The sequence below is a fragment of the Pseudophryne corroboree genome, chromosome 6 (assembly GCF_028390025.1).
Source record: "Pseudophryne corroboree isolate aPseCor3 chromosome 6, aPseCor3.hap2, whole genome shotgun sequence".
In the NCBI taxonomy this organism is placed as follows: Eukaryota; Metazoa; Chordata; class Amphibia; order Anura; family Myobatrachidae; genus Pseudophryne; species Pseudophryne corroboree.
The window spans coordinates 9765601-9780971 of record NC_086449.1 but is presented as its reverse complement, the minus strand read 5'-3'; the positions used below and the strand labels follow the sequence as shown (position 1 = coordinate 9780971).

The 15371-nt window shown below is 45.3% G+C and overlaps 1 protein-coding gene across 3 annotated transcripts in view; it reads left to right on the top strand.

The window, feature by feature from the left end:
• The first annotated feature begins 4828 nt into the window (after positions 1 to 4828).
• Positions 4829 to 15371, top strand: part of LOC134934755 (uncharacterized) — a 138193-nt gene continuing 127650 nt past the window's right edge. The window contains exon 1 of one of the 3 annotated variants that reach the window (XM_063930121.1): positions 4829 to 5024. In XM_063930121.1, the coding sequence (XP_063786191.1) occupies positions 4973 to 5024 (52 nt within the window). In that variant the 5' untranslated portion in view covers positions 4829 to 4972. The remainder of the gene's footprint in view (positions 5025 to 15371) is intronic. The other 2 variants (XM_063930120.1, XM_063930122.1) reach the window with 2 other exon arrangements.

Below are 15371 nucleotides of genomic sequence, written 5' to 3'. Positions count from 1 at the left end.
AAGAATCAAAGATTCCACAGGGGGCCAGAAGCAGGGTAAGACCAGCTAGGGATGGCCATCGGTGTGTTTACCATCGATGGTTGCCATCAATGGTGAAACTGTGAGTGACCTTCGATGGTCACTAACTATGCTATGGGAGACCATTTACGGTTTCACTCATCGATGGCCATCCCTATTATTTCTGTGAATGACCCACGGGCCAATCACAGACCAGGGGTGGGGCTTCACAGGTGCTGGGGGCAGAGCTATGCTCCGTGTCTCAGCATCTTGAAAAAAAATAAAAATAAAATACTTGCTTAGGCTAAGCTATCGATGGAGAGAAACCATCTGGTTCTCTCCCATCGGCGGCAAAACTATTCATTGATGATTAGGAGTCATCGATAGTCAATGGCCATCCCTAGACCTAGTGTGAGATCAAGCACTGTCGAGATTGCAAAAGGTGTGCAGTCATTTTCACACAACACAGCCCAGGGAGATTAGACAGCATGGTGGGCTAGGGAGATTAGACAGCATGGTGGGCTATGGAGATTAGACAGCATGGTGGGCTATGGAGATTAGACAGCACGGTGGACTGGGGAGATTAGACAGCACGGTGGGCTAGGGGGATTAGACAGCACGTTGAGCTAGGGAGATTAGACAGCATGGTGGGCTAGGGAGATTAGACAGCATGGTGGGCTAGGGAGATTAGACAGTATGGTGGGCTAGAAACGCAAGGAGGAGGAGAAGGAGTGGCCACCCGAGTACGTTAAAACTGTGAAGACACAACCAGGCCACAGCCCAGTTAAATATCTGCTCCCATCCAGGAAAAATACGGGTAAGGCTGCAGAGCATTACGGGGGCTGCATATGGAGAAGGGAAAGAGGCAAAATACGACGGTCAATAGAATAAAAACAGCAGCGAGGAAGTGAGGGAAGGAAAGTACAGAGAAGGAGGAGGCAGACAAAGCAGCACTAGGAGTAAACAAAACACAGACGTTCCTGGGTAAGTGCTTGAATTGAAAAAGGTCTCTGTCAAGGTGGACCAGGTTACTGTTAGCTCCAGAGACCTGTACACCCGTTGGTCCTGTAGATGTTGAACCATTATTGCTTTAGGCGTGTGTGACGGCTGACATAGGGAATGCACCACTTTCACATGAAGTTCTCCTATATAAATCTCAGCCTCGGCTCACTACCTGGCTCCAGTGCTTCCTCTATATCCATTGCTCTATACTCCTGTGCCTGACCTGGAGCAGTGTCGGCCAAACCTCCTCCTCCAGGGGAACCACTGATGAAGTTACACTCCACTCCACTGCTCCTGCAAATCCTATTAGAATTAGTCACCAAATCCTCCTCCGTTTTGTCCTACAGAGCCGGATCACATTATCAGTCCCTAAAGTGGCCTAATATCCAAACATCCAAACATCCATTGTCACATAAGTCTCAGTGAAAATCTACTCAATAGAAACATATCAAGATTATAAAACAGGTCTTGTTATCCAGTAAATAATGCAACTGTCAAATTCCAGAACCGCTCACATTACCTCCATAAGCTTTCCTATCCAATTATATCCTCACAGTACAGTCCACACACATCCTCACACATTCTCTTTCTTCACTCTCCTTCCTCCCGACCCTGGTTCATCATTGCTGTGATGTGATATCATACAGTCCACCTAGAACCTTTACAATCTGGTGGACAACTCTGCAATAGACAGCACCTATCCTTGTGTACATATGCCTGTTTCCCCATAGAGTGTAAGCGTGCGAGCAGGGACCTCCTACCTCTATGACTGTTTGTTTATTACCCAATTTTGTCTTCTAATTGTGTCCAGTTGTAAAGCGCAACGGAATTTGCTGCGCTATATAAGAAACTGACAATAAATAAATAAATAAATAAACTTGATTACTAAAATACATGTAAATACAAAGCCATCCCTCTGCTACATTGGACAACCTGATATTCATTAAATGCAATCATGTAATTACAATTAACAAACCAGTATCATCCTACCAGTACAGCGTGGTGCCCGGGAGAATGGCATAATGCCTACCAGTACAGCCTGGTGCCCAGGAGAATGGCATAATGCCTACCAGTACAGCCTGGTGCCCACGAGAATGGCATAATGCCTACCAGTACAGCCTGGTGCCCAGGAGAATGGCATAATGCCTACCAGTACAGCCTGGTGCCCAGGAGAATGGCATAATGCCTACCAGTACAGCCTGGTGCCCAGGAGAATGGCATAATGCCTATCAGTACAGCCTGGTGCCCAGGAGAATGGCATAATGCCTATCAGTACAGCCTGGTGCCCATGGGAATGGCATAATGCCTACCAGTACAGCCTGGTGCTCAGAATGGCATAATGCCTACCAGTACAGCCTAGTGTCCAGGAGAATGGCATAATGCCTACCAGTACAGCCTGGTGCCCAGGAGAATGGCATAATGCCTACTAGTACAGCCTAGTGCCCAGGAGAATGGCATAATGCCTACTAGTACAGCCTAGTGCCCAGGAGAATGGCATAATGCGTATCAGTACAGCCTGGTGCCTATGAGAATAGCATAATTCCTACTAGTACAGCCTGGTGCCCATGGGAATGGCATAATGCCTACCAGTACAGCCTGGTGCCCAGGAGAATGGCATAGTGCCTACCAGTACAGCCTGGTGCCCATGGGAATAGCATAATGCCTACCAGTACAGCCTGGTGCCTATGAGAATGGCATAATTCCTACCAGTACAGCCTGGTGCCCATGGGAATGGCATAATTCCTACCAGTACAGCCTGGTGCCCATGGGAATGGCATAATGCCTACCAGTACAGCCTGGTGCCCATGGGAATGGCATAATGCCTACCAGTACAGCCTGGTGCCCATGGGAATGGCATAATGCCTACCAGTACAGCCTGGTGCCCAGGAGAATGGCATAATGCCTACCAGTACAGCCTGGTGCCCATGGGAATGGCATAATGCCTACCAGTACAGCCTGGTGCCTATGAGAATGGCATAATTCCTACCAGTACAGCCTGGTGCCCATGGGAATGGCATAATGCCTACCAGTACAGCCTGGTTCCCATGAGAATGGCATAATTCCTACCAGTACAGCCTGGTGCCAATGGGAATGGCATAATGCTTACCAGTACAGCCTGGTGCCCATGGGAATGGCATAATGCCTACCAGTACAGCCTGGTGCCAATGGGAATGGCATAATGCTTACCAGTACAGCCTGGTGCCCATGGGAATGGCATAATGCCTACCAGTACAGCCTGGTGCCCAGGAGAATGGCATAATGCCTACCAGTACAGCCTGGTGCCCACTAGAATGGCATAATGCCTACCAGTATAGCCTGGTGCCCATGAGAATGGCATAATGCCTACCAGTACAACCTTGTGCCCGGGAGAATGGCATAATGCCTACCAGTACAGCCTGGTGCCCATGGGATGGCATAATGCCTACCAGTACAGCCTGGTGCCCATGGGAATGACATAATGCCTACCAGTACAGCCTGGTGCCCAGGAGAATGGCATAATGCCTACCAGTACAGCCTGGTGCCCAGGAGAATGGCATAATGCCTACCAGTACAGCCTGGTGCCCATGGGAATGGCATAATGCCTACCAGTACAGCCTAGTGCCTATGAGAATGGCATAATGCCTACCAGTACAGCCTGGTGCCCAGGAGAATGGCATAAATCCTACCAGCACAGCCTGGTGCCCATGGGAATGGCATAATGCCTACCAGTACAGTCTGGTGCCCAGGAGAATGGCATAATGCCTACCAGTACAGCCTGGTGCCCAGGAGAATGGCATAATGCCTACCAGTACAGCCTGGTGCCCAGGAGAATGGCATAATGCCTACCAGTACAGCCTGGTGCCCACTAGAATGGCATAATGCCTACCAGTATAGCCTGGTGCCCATGAGAATGGCATAATGCCTACCAGTACAACCTTGTGCCCGGGAGAATGGCATAATGCCTACCTGTACAGCCTGGTGCCCATGAGATTGGCAGAATGCCTACCAGTACAGCCTGGTGCCCATGGGAATGGCATAATGCCTACCAGTACAGCCTGGTACCCAGGAGAATGGCATAATGCCTACCTGTACAGCCTGATGCCCATGAGATTGGCAGAATGCCTACCAGTACAGCCTGGTGCCCATGGGAATGGCATAATGCCTATCAGTACAGCCTGGTGCCCAGGAGAATGGCATAATGCCTACCAGTACAGCCTGGTGCCCATGGGAATGGCATAATGCCTACCAGTACAGCCTGGTGCCCATGGGAATGGCATAATGCCTACCAGTACAGCCTGGTGCCCATGGGAATGGCATAAAGCAGCACAGCACATCACACAGGGGGTCACTTGATGGTTGGCAGTGTGCTGTCCGTTGTTCAGCATTAATTATTGTTATCATTTACTTAAAATGTGCGTACATAAATATAACTCTCTCTGCACATGTTACATCTGCCCCACCTGCAGTGCAGCATGGTATTACCAAAGTCTCTCTGCACATGTTACATCTGCCCCACCTGCAGTGCAGCATGGTGTTACCCAAGGCTCTCTGCACATGTTACATCTGCACCACCTGCAGTGCAGCATGGTGTTACCCAAGTCTCTCTGCACATGTTACATCTGCCCCACCTGCAGTGCACATGGTTTTGCTTTTTTTGATTTGCTAATAAACCTGAATAACCCCCTAGAGGTGCAACGAAGGGATAAAACGACACAATCATTTACCGAGTTAACTAAATTCGAATATAAGTTAAATTAAACTAAAAAATGTATCTTTCAATTCACATTGATAATTACAGTACTTAGAGTAAACAGCACATCCTTGTAATTAAGGGCTGGAATGATGACAACGTTTTACTCCATGCCAATCAGCAAATAAGGAAAAAGACAAGTTCTCCCTCCAGCATTATCCTGAGGCATGTAAGGAGAACGTTCTTCTCTGAGAACCGTCACTTGTTATTGCAGCTCCGTGCCTGACACCCCATATTCTCACCATGAAGATTGCCGTCTTCCTCATCCTTATTCTGAACCTCACCAATGCTCATGGTACGTTTCCTTCTTCAGCACTTTAACTAGAAATGCAATAAGCAGAAATGCTTTTTTTTTTTATGTGGAAAGAGGTTTTTCCATATCCATGTCACAGTGTATGCCTGAGTGTGCTTAGAGATGAGATAGTGTATACAGGAGTGTGATTAGAGATGATATAGTGTATACAGGAGTGTGATTAGAGATGAGATAGTGTATACAGGAGTGTGATTAGAGATGAGACAGTGTATACAGGAGTGTGATTAGAGATGAGATAGTGTATGTAGGAGTGTGATTAGAGATAAGATAGTGTATACAGGAGTGTGATTAGAGATGATATAGTGTATACAGGAGTGTGATTAGAGATGAGATAGTGTATGTAGGAGTGTGATTAGAGATGAGATAGTGTATACAGGAGTGTGATTAGAGATGAGATAGTGTATGTAGGAGTGTGATTAGAGATAAGATAGTGTATACAGGAGTGTGATTAGAGATGAGATAGTGTATACAGGAGAGTGATTAGAGATGAGATAGTGTATGTAGGAGTGTGATTAGAGATGAGATAGTGTATACAGGAGTGTGCTTAGAGATGAGATAGTGTATACAGGAGTGTGATTAGAGATGAGATAGTGTATACAGAAGTGTGATTAGAGATGAGATAGTGTATACGGGAGTGTGATTAGAGATGAGATAGTGTATGTAGGAGTGTGATTAGAGATGAGATAGTGTATACAGGAGTGTGATTAGAGATGAGATAGTGTATACAGGAGTGTGATTAGAGATGAGATAGTGTATACAGGAGTGTGCTTAGAGATGAGATAGTGTATACAGGAGTGTGATTAGAGATGAGATAGTGTATACAGAAGTGTGATTAGAGATGAGATAGTGTATACGGGAGTGTGATTAGAGATGAGATAGTGTATGTAGGAGTGTGATTAGAGATGAGATAGTGTATACAGGAGTGTGATTAGAGATGAGATAGTGTATACAGGAGTGTGATTAGAGATGAGATAGTGTATACAGGAGTGTGATTAGAGATGAGATAGTGTATGTAGGAGTGTGATTAGAGATGAGATAGTGTATACAGGAGTGTGATTAGAGATGAGATAGTGTATACAGGAGTGTGATTAGAGATGAGATAGTGTATACAGGAGTGTGCTTAGAGATGAGATAGTGTATACAGGAGTGTGATGAGAGATGAGATAGTGTATACAGGAGTGTGATTAGAGATGAGATAGTGTATACAGGAGTGTGATTAGAGATGAGATAGTGTATGTAGGAGTGTGATTAGAGATGAGATAGTGTATACAGTAGAGATGAGCGGGTTCGGTTTTACTCGGTTTTACTCGGTTCTCAAAACGGCATCTAATTGGCTCACGGATGTCACGTGTTTTGGATAGCCAATAAGATTCGGTTTTGAGAACCGAGTAAAACCGAGTAAAACCGAATCCGCTCATCTCTAGTATACAGGAGTGTGCTTAGAGATGAGATAGTGTATACAGGAGTGTGATTAGAGATGAGATAGTGTATGGAGGAGTGTGATTAGAGATGAGATAGTATATACAGGAGTGTGCTTAAAAATTAGATAGTGTATACAGGAGTGTGATTAGAGATGAGATAGTGTATGGAGGAGTGTGATTAGAGATGAGATAGTGTATGTAGGAGTGTGATTAGAGATGAGATAGTGTATACAGGAGTGTGATTAGAGATGAGATAGTGTATACAGGAGTGTGATTAGAGATGAGATAGTGTATACAGGAGTGTGCTTAGAGATGAGATAGTGTATACAGGAGTGTGATGAGAGATGAGATAGTGTATACAGGAGTGTGATTAGAGATGAGATAGTGTATACAGGAGTGTGATTAGAGATGAGATAGTGTATGTAGGAGTGTGATTAGAGATGAGATAGTGTATACAGTAGAGATGAGCGGGTTCGGTTTTACTCGGTTTTACTCGGTTCTCAAAACGGCATCTAATTGGCTCACGGATGTCACGTGTTTTGGATAGCCAATAAGATTCGGTTTTGAGAACCGAGTAAAACCGAGTAAAACCGAATCCGCTCATCTCTAGTATACAGGAGTGTGCTTAGAGATGAGATAGTGTATACAGGAGTGTGATTAGAGATGAGATAGTGTATGGAGGAGTGTGATTAGAGATGAGATAGTATATACAGGAGTGTGCTTAAAAATGAGATAGTGTATACAGGAGTGTGATTAGAGATGAGATAGTGTATGGAGGAGTGTGATTAGAGATGAGATAGTATATACAGTAGTGTGATTAGAGATGAGATAGTGTATACAGGAGTGTGATTAGAGATGAGATAGTGTATGTAGGAGTGTGATTAGAGATGAGATAGTGTATACAGGAGTGTGATTAGAGATGAGATAGTGTATACAGGAGTGTGATTAGAGATGAGATAGTGTATACGGGAGTGTGATTAGAGATGAGATAGTGTATGTAGTAGAGATGAGCGGGTTCGGTTCCTCGGAATCCGAACCCGCCCGAACTTCAGTTTTTTTTACACGGGTCCGAGCGACTCGGATCTTCCCGCCTTGCTCGGTTAACCCAAGCGCGCCCGAACGTCATCATCACGCTGTCGGATTCTCGCGAGGCTCGGATTCTATCGCGAGACTCGGATTCTATATAAGGAGCCGCGCGTCGCCGCCATTTTCACACGTGCATTGAGATTCATAGGGAGAGGACGTGGCTGGCGTCCTCTCCGTTTATAGAGATTCGAGAAGAGAGTGAGACAGTAGAGAGAGACACAGTAGTAATTTTGGGGAGCATTAGGAGGAGTACTACTACTACTAGTACTTGCTGAAGTGATAGATAGTGTGACTGTATTATCTGACTTGTGGGGGAGACACTGACAGTGGGGAGCAGTTAGAGTCTGAGAGCAGGACTCAGGACTCAGGAGTACATATAACGTACAGTGCACACTTTTGCTGCCAGAGTGTCACACTGCCATTGTGACCACACTGACCACCAGTATAATATATATTGTGATTGTCTGCTTAGGAGTACTACTTGCAAGTTGCTGATAGTGTGACCAGTGACCTGACCACCAGTTTAATAATCACCACCAGTTTATGAGTTTAATATATATATATATATATATATATATATAATTGTATATAATATATATATATAATATTGTATACCACCTACCCGTGTTTTTTTTTTCTTTCTTCTTTATACATACTACTATAGTAGCTTACTGTAGCAGTCTGCGGTGCTGCTGAGCTGACAGTGTCCAGCAGGTCCGTCATCAGTCATTACATAACAAATATATATACCTGTCCGGCTGCAGTACTAGTGATATTATATATATATATATATATATATATATATATATTGAGATCATCTCATTATCATCCAGTCTATATTAGCAGCAGACACAGTACGGTAGTCCACGGCTGTAGCTACCTCTGTGTCGGCACTCGGCAGTCCATCCATAATTGTATACCACCTACCCGTGTTTTTTTTTTTTCTTTCTTCTTTATACATACTACTATAGTAGCTTACTGTAGCAGTCTGCGGTGCTGCTGAGCTTACAGTGTCCAGCAGGTCCGTCATCAGTCATTACATAATAAACATATATACCTGTCCGGCTGCAGTACTAGTGATATTATATATACATATATATTGATTTCATCTCATTATCATACAGTCTATATTATCAGCAGACACAGTACGTTAGTCCACGGCTGTAGCTACCTCTGTGTCGGCACTCGGCAGTCCATCCATAATTGTATACCACCTACCCGTGGTTTTTTTTTTCTTTCTTCTTTATACATACTACTATAGTAGCTTACTGTAGCAGTCTGCGGTGCTGCTGAGCTGACAGTGTCCAGCAGGTCCGTCATCAGTCATTACATAATAAATATATATACCTGTCCGGCTGCAGTACTAGTGATATTATATATATAATATATATATTAATTTCATCTCATTATCATCCAGTCTATATTAGCAGCAGACACAGTACGGTAGTCCACGGCTGTAGCTACCTCTGTGTCGGCACTCGGCAGTCCATCCATAATTGTATACCACCTACCCGTGGTTTTTTTTTTCTTTCTTCTTTATACATACTACTATAGTAGCTTACTGTAGCAGTCTGCGGTGCTGCTGAGCTGACAGTGTCCAGCAGGTCCGTCATCAGTCATTACATAATAAATATATATACCTGTCCGGCTGCAGTACTAGTGATATTATATATACATATATTTTGATTTCATCTCATTATCATCCAGTCTATATTAGCAGCAGACACAGTACGGTAGTCCACGGCTGTAGCTACCTCTGTGTCGGCAGTCGGCAGTCCATCCATAAGTATACTAGTATCCATCCATCTCCATTGTTTACCTGAGGTGCCTTTTAGTTGTGCCTATTAAAATATGGAGAACAAAAATGTTGGGGTTCCAAAATTAGGGAAAGATCAAGATCCACTTCCACCTCGTGCTGAAGCTGCTGCCACTAGTCATGGCTGAGACGATGAAATGCCAGCAACATCGTCTGCCAAGGCCAATGCCCAATGTCATAGTACAGAGCATGTAAAATCCAAAACACCAAATATCAGTAAAAAAAGGACTCCAAAACCTAAAATAAAATTGTCGGAGGAGAAGCGTAAACTTGCCAATATGCCATTTACCACACGGAGTGGCAAGGAACGGCTGAGGCCCTGGCCTATGTTCATGGCTAGTGGTTCAGCTTCACATGAGGATGGAAGCACTCAGCCTCTCGCTAGAAAAATGAAAAGACTCAAGATGGCAAAAGCAGTAGCACCGCAAAGAACTGTGCGTTCTTCGAAATCCCAAATCCACAAGGAGAGTCCGATTCCAATTGTGTCGGTTGCGATGCCTGACCTTCCCAACACTGGACGTGAAGAGCATGCACCTTCCACCATTTGTACGCCCCCTGCAAGTGCTGGAAGGAGCACCCGCAGTCCAGTTCCTGATAGTCAGATTGAAGATGTCAGTGTTGAAGTACACCAGGATGAGGAGGATATGGGTGTTGCTGGTGCTGGGGAGGAAATTGACCAGGAGGATTCTGATGGTGAGGTGGTTTGTTTAAGTCAGGCACCCGGGGAGACACCTGTTGTCCGTTGGAGGAATATGGCCATTGACATGCCTGGTGAAAATACCAAAAAAATCAGCTCTTCGGTGTGGAAGTATTTCAACAGAAATGCGGACAACAGGTGTCAAGCCGTGTGTTGCCTTTGTCAAGCTGTAATAAGTAGGGGTAAGGACGTTAACCACCTCGGAACATCCTCCCTTATACGTCACCTGCAGCGCATTCATAATAAGTCAGTGACAAGTTCAAAAACTTTGGGTGACAGCGGAAGCAGTCCACTGACCAGTAAATCCCTTCCTCTTGTAACCAAGCTCACGCAAACCACCCCACCAACTCCCTCAGTGTCAATTTCCTCCTTCCCCAGGAATGCCAATAGTCCTGCAGGCCATGTCACTGGCAATTCTGACGAGTCCTCTCCTGCCTGGGATTCCTCCGATGCATCCTTGCGTGTAACGCCTACTGCTGCTGGCGCTGCTGTTGTTGCTGCTGGGAGTCGATGGTCATCCCAGAGGGGAAGTCGGAAGACCACTTGTACTACTTCCAGTAAGCAATTGACTGTCCAACAGTCCTTTGCGAGGAAGATGAAATATCACAGCAGTCATCCTGCTGCAAAGCGGATAACTGAGGCCTTGACAACTATGTTGGTGTTAGACGTGCGTCCGGTATCCGCCGTTAGTTCACAGGGAACTAGACAATTTCTTGAGGTAGTGTGCCCCCGTTACCAAATACCATCTAGGTTCCACTTCTCTAGGCAGGCGATACCGAGAATGTACACGGACGTCAGAAAAAGACTCACCAGTGTCCTAAAAAATGCAGTTGTACCCAATGTCCACTTAACCACGGACATGTGGACAAGTGGAGCAGGGCAGGGTCAGGACTATATGACTGTGACAGCCCACTGGGTAGATGTATGGACTCCCGCCGCAAGAACAGCAGCGGCGGCACCAGTAGCAGCATCTCACAAACGCCAACTCTTTCCTAGGCAGGCTACGCTTTGTATCACCGCTTTCCAGAATACGCACACAGCTGAAAACCTCTTTCGGCAACTGAGGAAGATCATCGCGGAATGGCTTACCCCAATTGGACTCTCCTGTGGATTTGTGGCATCGGACAACGCCAGCAATATTGTGTGTGCATTAAATCTGGGCAAATTCCAGCACGTCCCATGTTTTGCACATACCTTGAATTTGGTGGTGCAGAATTTTTTAAAAAACGACAGGGGCGTGCAAGAGATGCTGTCGGTGGCCAGAAGAATTGCGGGACACTTTCGGCGTACAGGCACCACGTACAGATGACTGGAGCACCACCAAAAACAACTGAACCTGCCCTGCCATCATCTGAAGCAAGAAGTGGTAACGAGGTGGAATTCAACCCTCTATATGCTTCAGAGGTTGGAGGAGCAGCAAAAGGCCATTCAAGCCTATACAATTGAGCACGATATAGTAGGTGGAATGCACCTGTCTCAAGCGCAGTGGAGAATGATTTCAACGTTGTGCAAGGTTCTGATGCCCTTTGAACTTGCCACACGTGAAGTCAGTTCAGACACTGCCAGCCTGAGTCAGGTCATTCCCCTCATCAGGCTTTTGCAGAAGAAGCTGGAGACATTGAAGGAGGAGCTAACACGGAGCGATTCCGCTAGGCATGTGGGACTTGTGGATGGAGCCCTTAATTCGCTTAACAAGGATTCACGGGTGGTCAATCTGTTGAAATCAGAGCACTACATTTTGGCCACCATGCTCGATCCTAGATTTAAAGCCTACCTTGGATCTCTCTTTCCGGCAGACACAAGTCTGCTGGGGTTCAAAGACCTGCTGGTGAGAAAATTGTCAAGTCAAGCGGAACGCGACCTGTCAACATCTCCTCCTTCACATTCTCCCGCAACTGGGGGTGCGAGGAAAAGGCTCAGAATTCCGAGCCCACACGCTGGCGGTGATGCAGGGCAGTCTGGAGCGACTGCTGATGCTGACATCTGGTCCGGACTGAAGGACCTGACAACGATTACGGACATGTCGTCTACTGTCACTGCATATGATTCTCTCACCATTGAAAGAATGGTGGAGGATTATATGAGTGACCGCATCCAAGTAGGCACGTCAGACAGTCCGTACGTATACTGGCAGAAAAAAGAGGCAATTTGGAGGCCCTTGCACAAACTGGCTTTATTCTACCTAAGTTGCCCTCCCACAAGTGTGTACTCCGAAAGAGTGTTTAGTGCCGCCGCTCACCTTGTCAGCAATCGGCGTACGAGGTTACATCCAGAAAATGTGGAGAAGATGATGTTCATTAAAATGAATTATAATCAATTCCTCCGTGGAGACATTGACCAGCAGCAATTGCCTCCACAAAGTACACAGGGAGCTGAGATGGTGGATTCCAGTGGGGACGAATTGATAATCTGTGAGGAGGGGGATGTACACGGTGATATATCGGAGGATGATGATGAGGTGGACATCTTGCCTCTGTAGAGCCAGTTTGTGCAAGGAGAGATTAATTGCTTCTTTTTCGGTGGGGGTCCAAACCAACCCGTCATTTCAGTCACAGTCGTGTGGCAGACCCTGTCACTGAAATGATGGGTTGGTTAAAGTGTGCATGTCCTGTTTATACAACATAAGGGTGGGTGGGAGGGCCCAAGGACAATTCCATCTTGCACCTCTTTTTTCTTTCATTTTTATTTGCGTCATGTGCTGTTTGGGGAGTATTTTTTGGAAGGGCCATCCTGCGTGACAGTGCAGTGCCACTCCTAGATGGGCCCAGTGTTTGTGTCGGCCACTAGGGTCGCTTATCTTACTCACACAGCTACCTCATTGCGCCTCTTTTTTTCTTTGCGTCATGTGCTGTTTGGGGAGGGTTTTTTTGGAAGGGCCATCCTGCGTGACACTGCAGTGCCACTCCTAGATGGGCCCGGTGTTTGTGTCGGCCACTAGGGTCGCTTATCTTACTCACACAGCTACCTCATTGCGCCTCTTTTTTTCTTTGCGTCATGTGCTGTTTGGGGAGTGTTTTTTGGAAGGGCCATCCTGCGTGACACTGCAGTGCCACTCCTAGATGGGCCCGGTGTTTGTGTCGGCCACTAGGGTCGCTTATCTTACTCACACAGCTACCTCATTGCGCCTCTTTTTTTCTTTGCGTCATGTGCTGTTTGGGGAGTGTTTTTTGGAAGGGCCATCCTGCGTGACACTGCAGTGCCACTCCTAGATGGGCCAGGTGTTTGTGTCGGCCACTAGGGTCGCTTATCTTACTCACACAGCTACCTCATTGCGCCTCTTTTTTTCTTTGCGTCATGTGCTGTTTGGGGAGTATTTTTTGGAAGGGCCATCCTGCGTGACACTGCAGTGACACTCCTAGATGGGCCAGGTGTTTGTGTCGGCCACTAGGGTCGCTTAGCTTAGTCATCCAGCGACCTCGGTGCAAATTTTAGGACTAAAAATAATATTGTGAGGTGTGAGGTATTCAGAATAGACTGAAAATGAGTGGAAATTATGGTTTTTGAGGTTAATAATACTTTGGGATCAAAATGACCCCCAAACTCTATGATTTAAGCTGTTTTTTAGTGTTTTTTGAAAAAAACACCCGAATCCAAAACACACCCGATCCGACAAAAGAAATTCGGTGAGGTTTTGCCAAAACTCGGTCGAACCCAAAACACGGCCGCGGAACCGAACCCAAAACCAAAACACAAAACCCGAAAAATTTCAAGTGCACATCTTTAGTATGTAGGAGTGTGATTAGAGATGAGATAGTGTATGCAGGAGTGTGATTAGAGATGAGATAGTGTATACAGGAGTGTGATTAGAGATGAGATAGTGTATACGGGAGTGTGATTAGAGATAAGATAGTGTATACAGGAGTGTGATTAGAGATGAGATAGTGTATACGGGAGTGTGATTAGAGATGAGATAGTGTATGTAGGAGTGTGATTAGAGATGAGATAGTGTATGCAGGAGTGTGATTAGAGATGAGATAGTGTATACAGGAGTGTGATTAGAGATGAGATAGTGTATGGAGGAGTGTGATTAGAGATGAGATAGTGTATACAGGAGTGTGATTAGAGATGAGATAGTGTATGTAGGAGTGTGATTAGAGATGAGATAGTGTATACAGGAGTGTGATTAGAGATGAGATAGTGTATACAGGAGTGTGATTAGAGATGAGATAGTGTATGCAGGAATGTGATTAGAGATGAGATAGTGTATACAGGAGTGTGATTAGAGATGAAGATAGTGTATACAGGAGTGTGATTACAGATGATATAGTGTATACAGGAGTGTGATTAGAGATGAGATAGTGTATACAGGAGTGTGATTAGAGATGAGATAGTGTATACAGGAGTGTGATTAGAGATGAGATAGTGTATACAGGAGTGTGATTAGAGATGAGATAGTGTATGGAGGAGTGTGATTAGAGATGAGATAGTGTATACAGGAGTGTGATTAGAGATGAGATAGTGTATAGAAGTCAGAGTGGGTTTCTGGCATTCGGGGAAAGGAGTCCCATGTGAAAACATGGGGCCCCTTTCAGTTCGTGGCTCGGGAATCAGTTTTGTTTTTTTATTCAAGTACCTGGATTACAAATGGTTGCCCCGAGGACCCTGGGACCCTGGATCTGGTGAGTAGAATTTATTCAACAGGTACCCCTTGGATTCTACTGGAGAAGAGGACCGACCTGCGTGTGAACATAAGGTAAGTATGTATGTATGTTTGTGTGCATGTATGTAATAAATCTTTACTTTCAAGGTGTGTGTGTCAAGTCTTTCCTTCTTCCACACACGCTTCTGAGGAAGGACTTGACGTCCGATACTGCTATTTTATTGAGGAATACCATCCTATTAAGGGTGAATGCTTTTATTTCCTACCACTATGTTCACTATACACATGGGGCATCATGGTATTTGGTGAGCGCTGCAACCTGTTGTGCATTCATTTTGTTTACATGCTTTACTCTGTTTGATGTGTGGGATACACCTCTTTTTTGCACACTTGTAGCTGCACACTAATTTTGTTGTGCACATACATCTGTAAAACCCTTTGTTCCATTATATAATAATCTATCCAAAACAGGAAAATACTTAATTTTTCTCCGGGCTCATGAAAGTGTGTTGGAATATAGAAACTAGATCCCCTACATCTAGTGTCCCAAATGTATAATCTAATGCCTCTAAGTAAGTTTCTATAGTGGCATTGGGATTTATACACCTCGCGGCTTGTATCACACCCATGGCAGGACCTTTTAGGCTTTCTAATACCATGTTTTATGTGATGTGGACTTTGCCATTCCTGTGTTTCTTGTAATGCCACT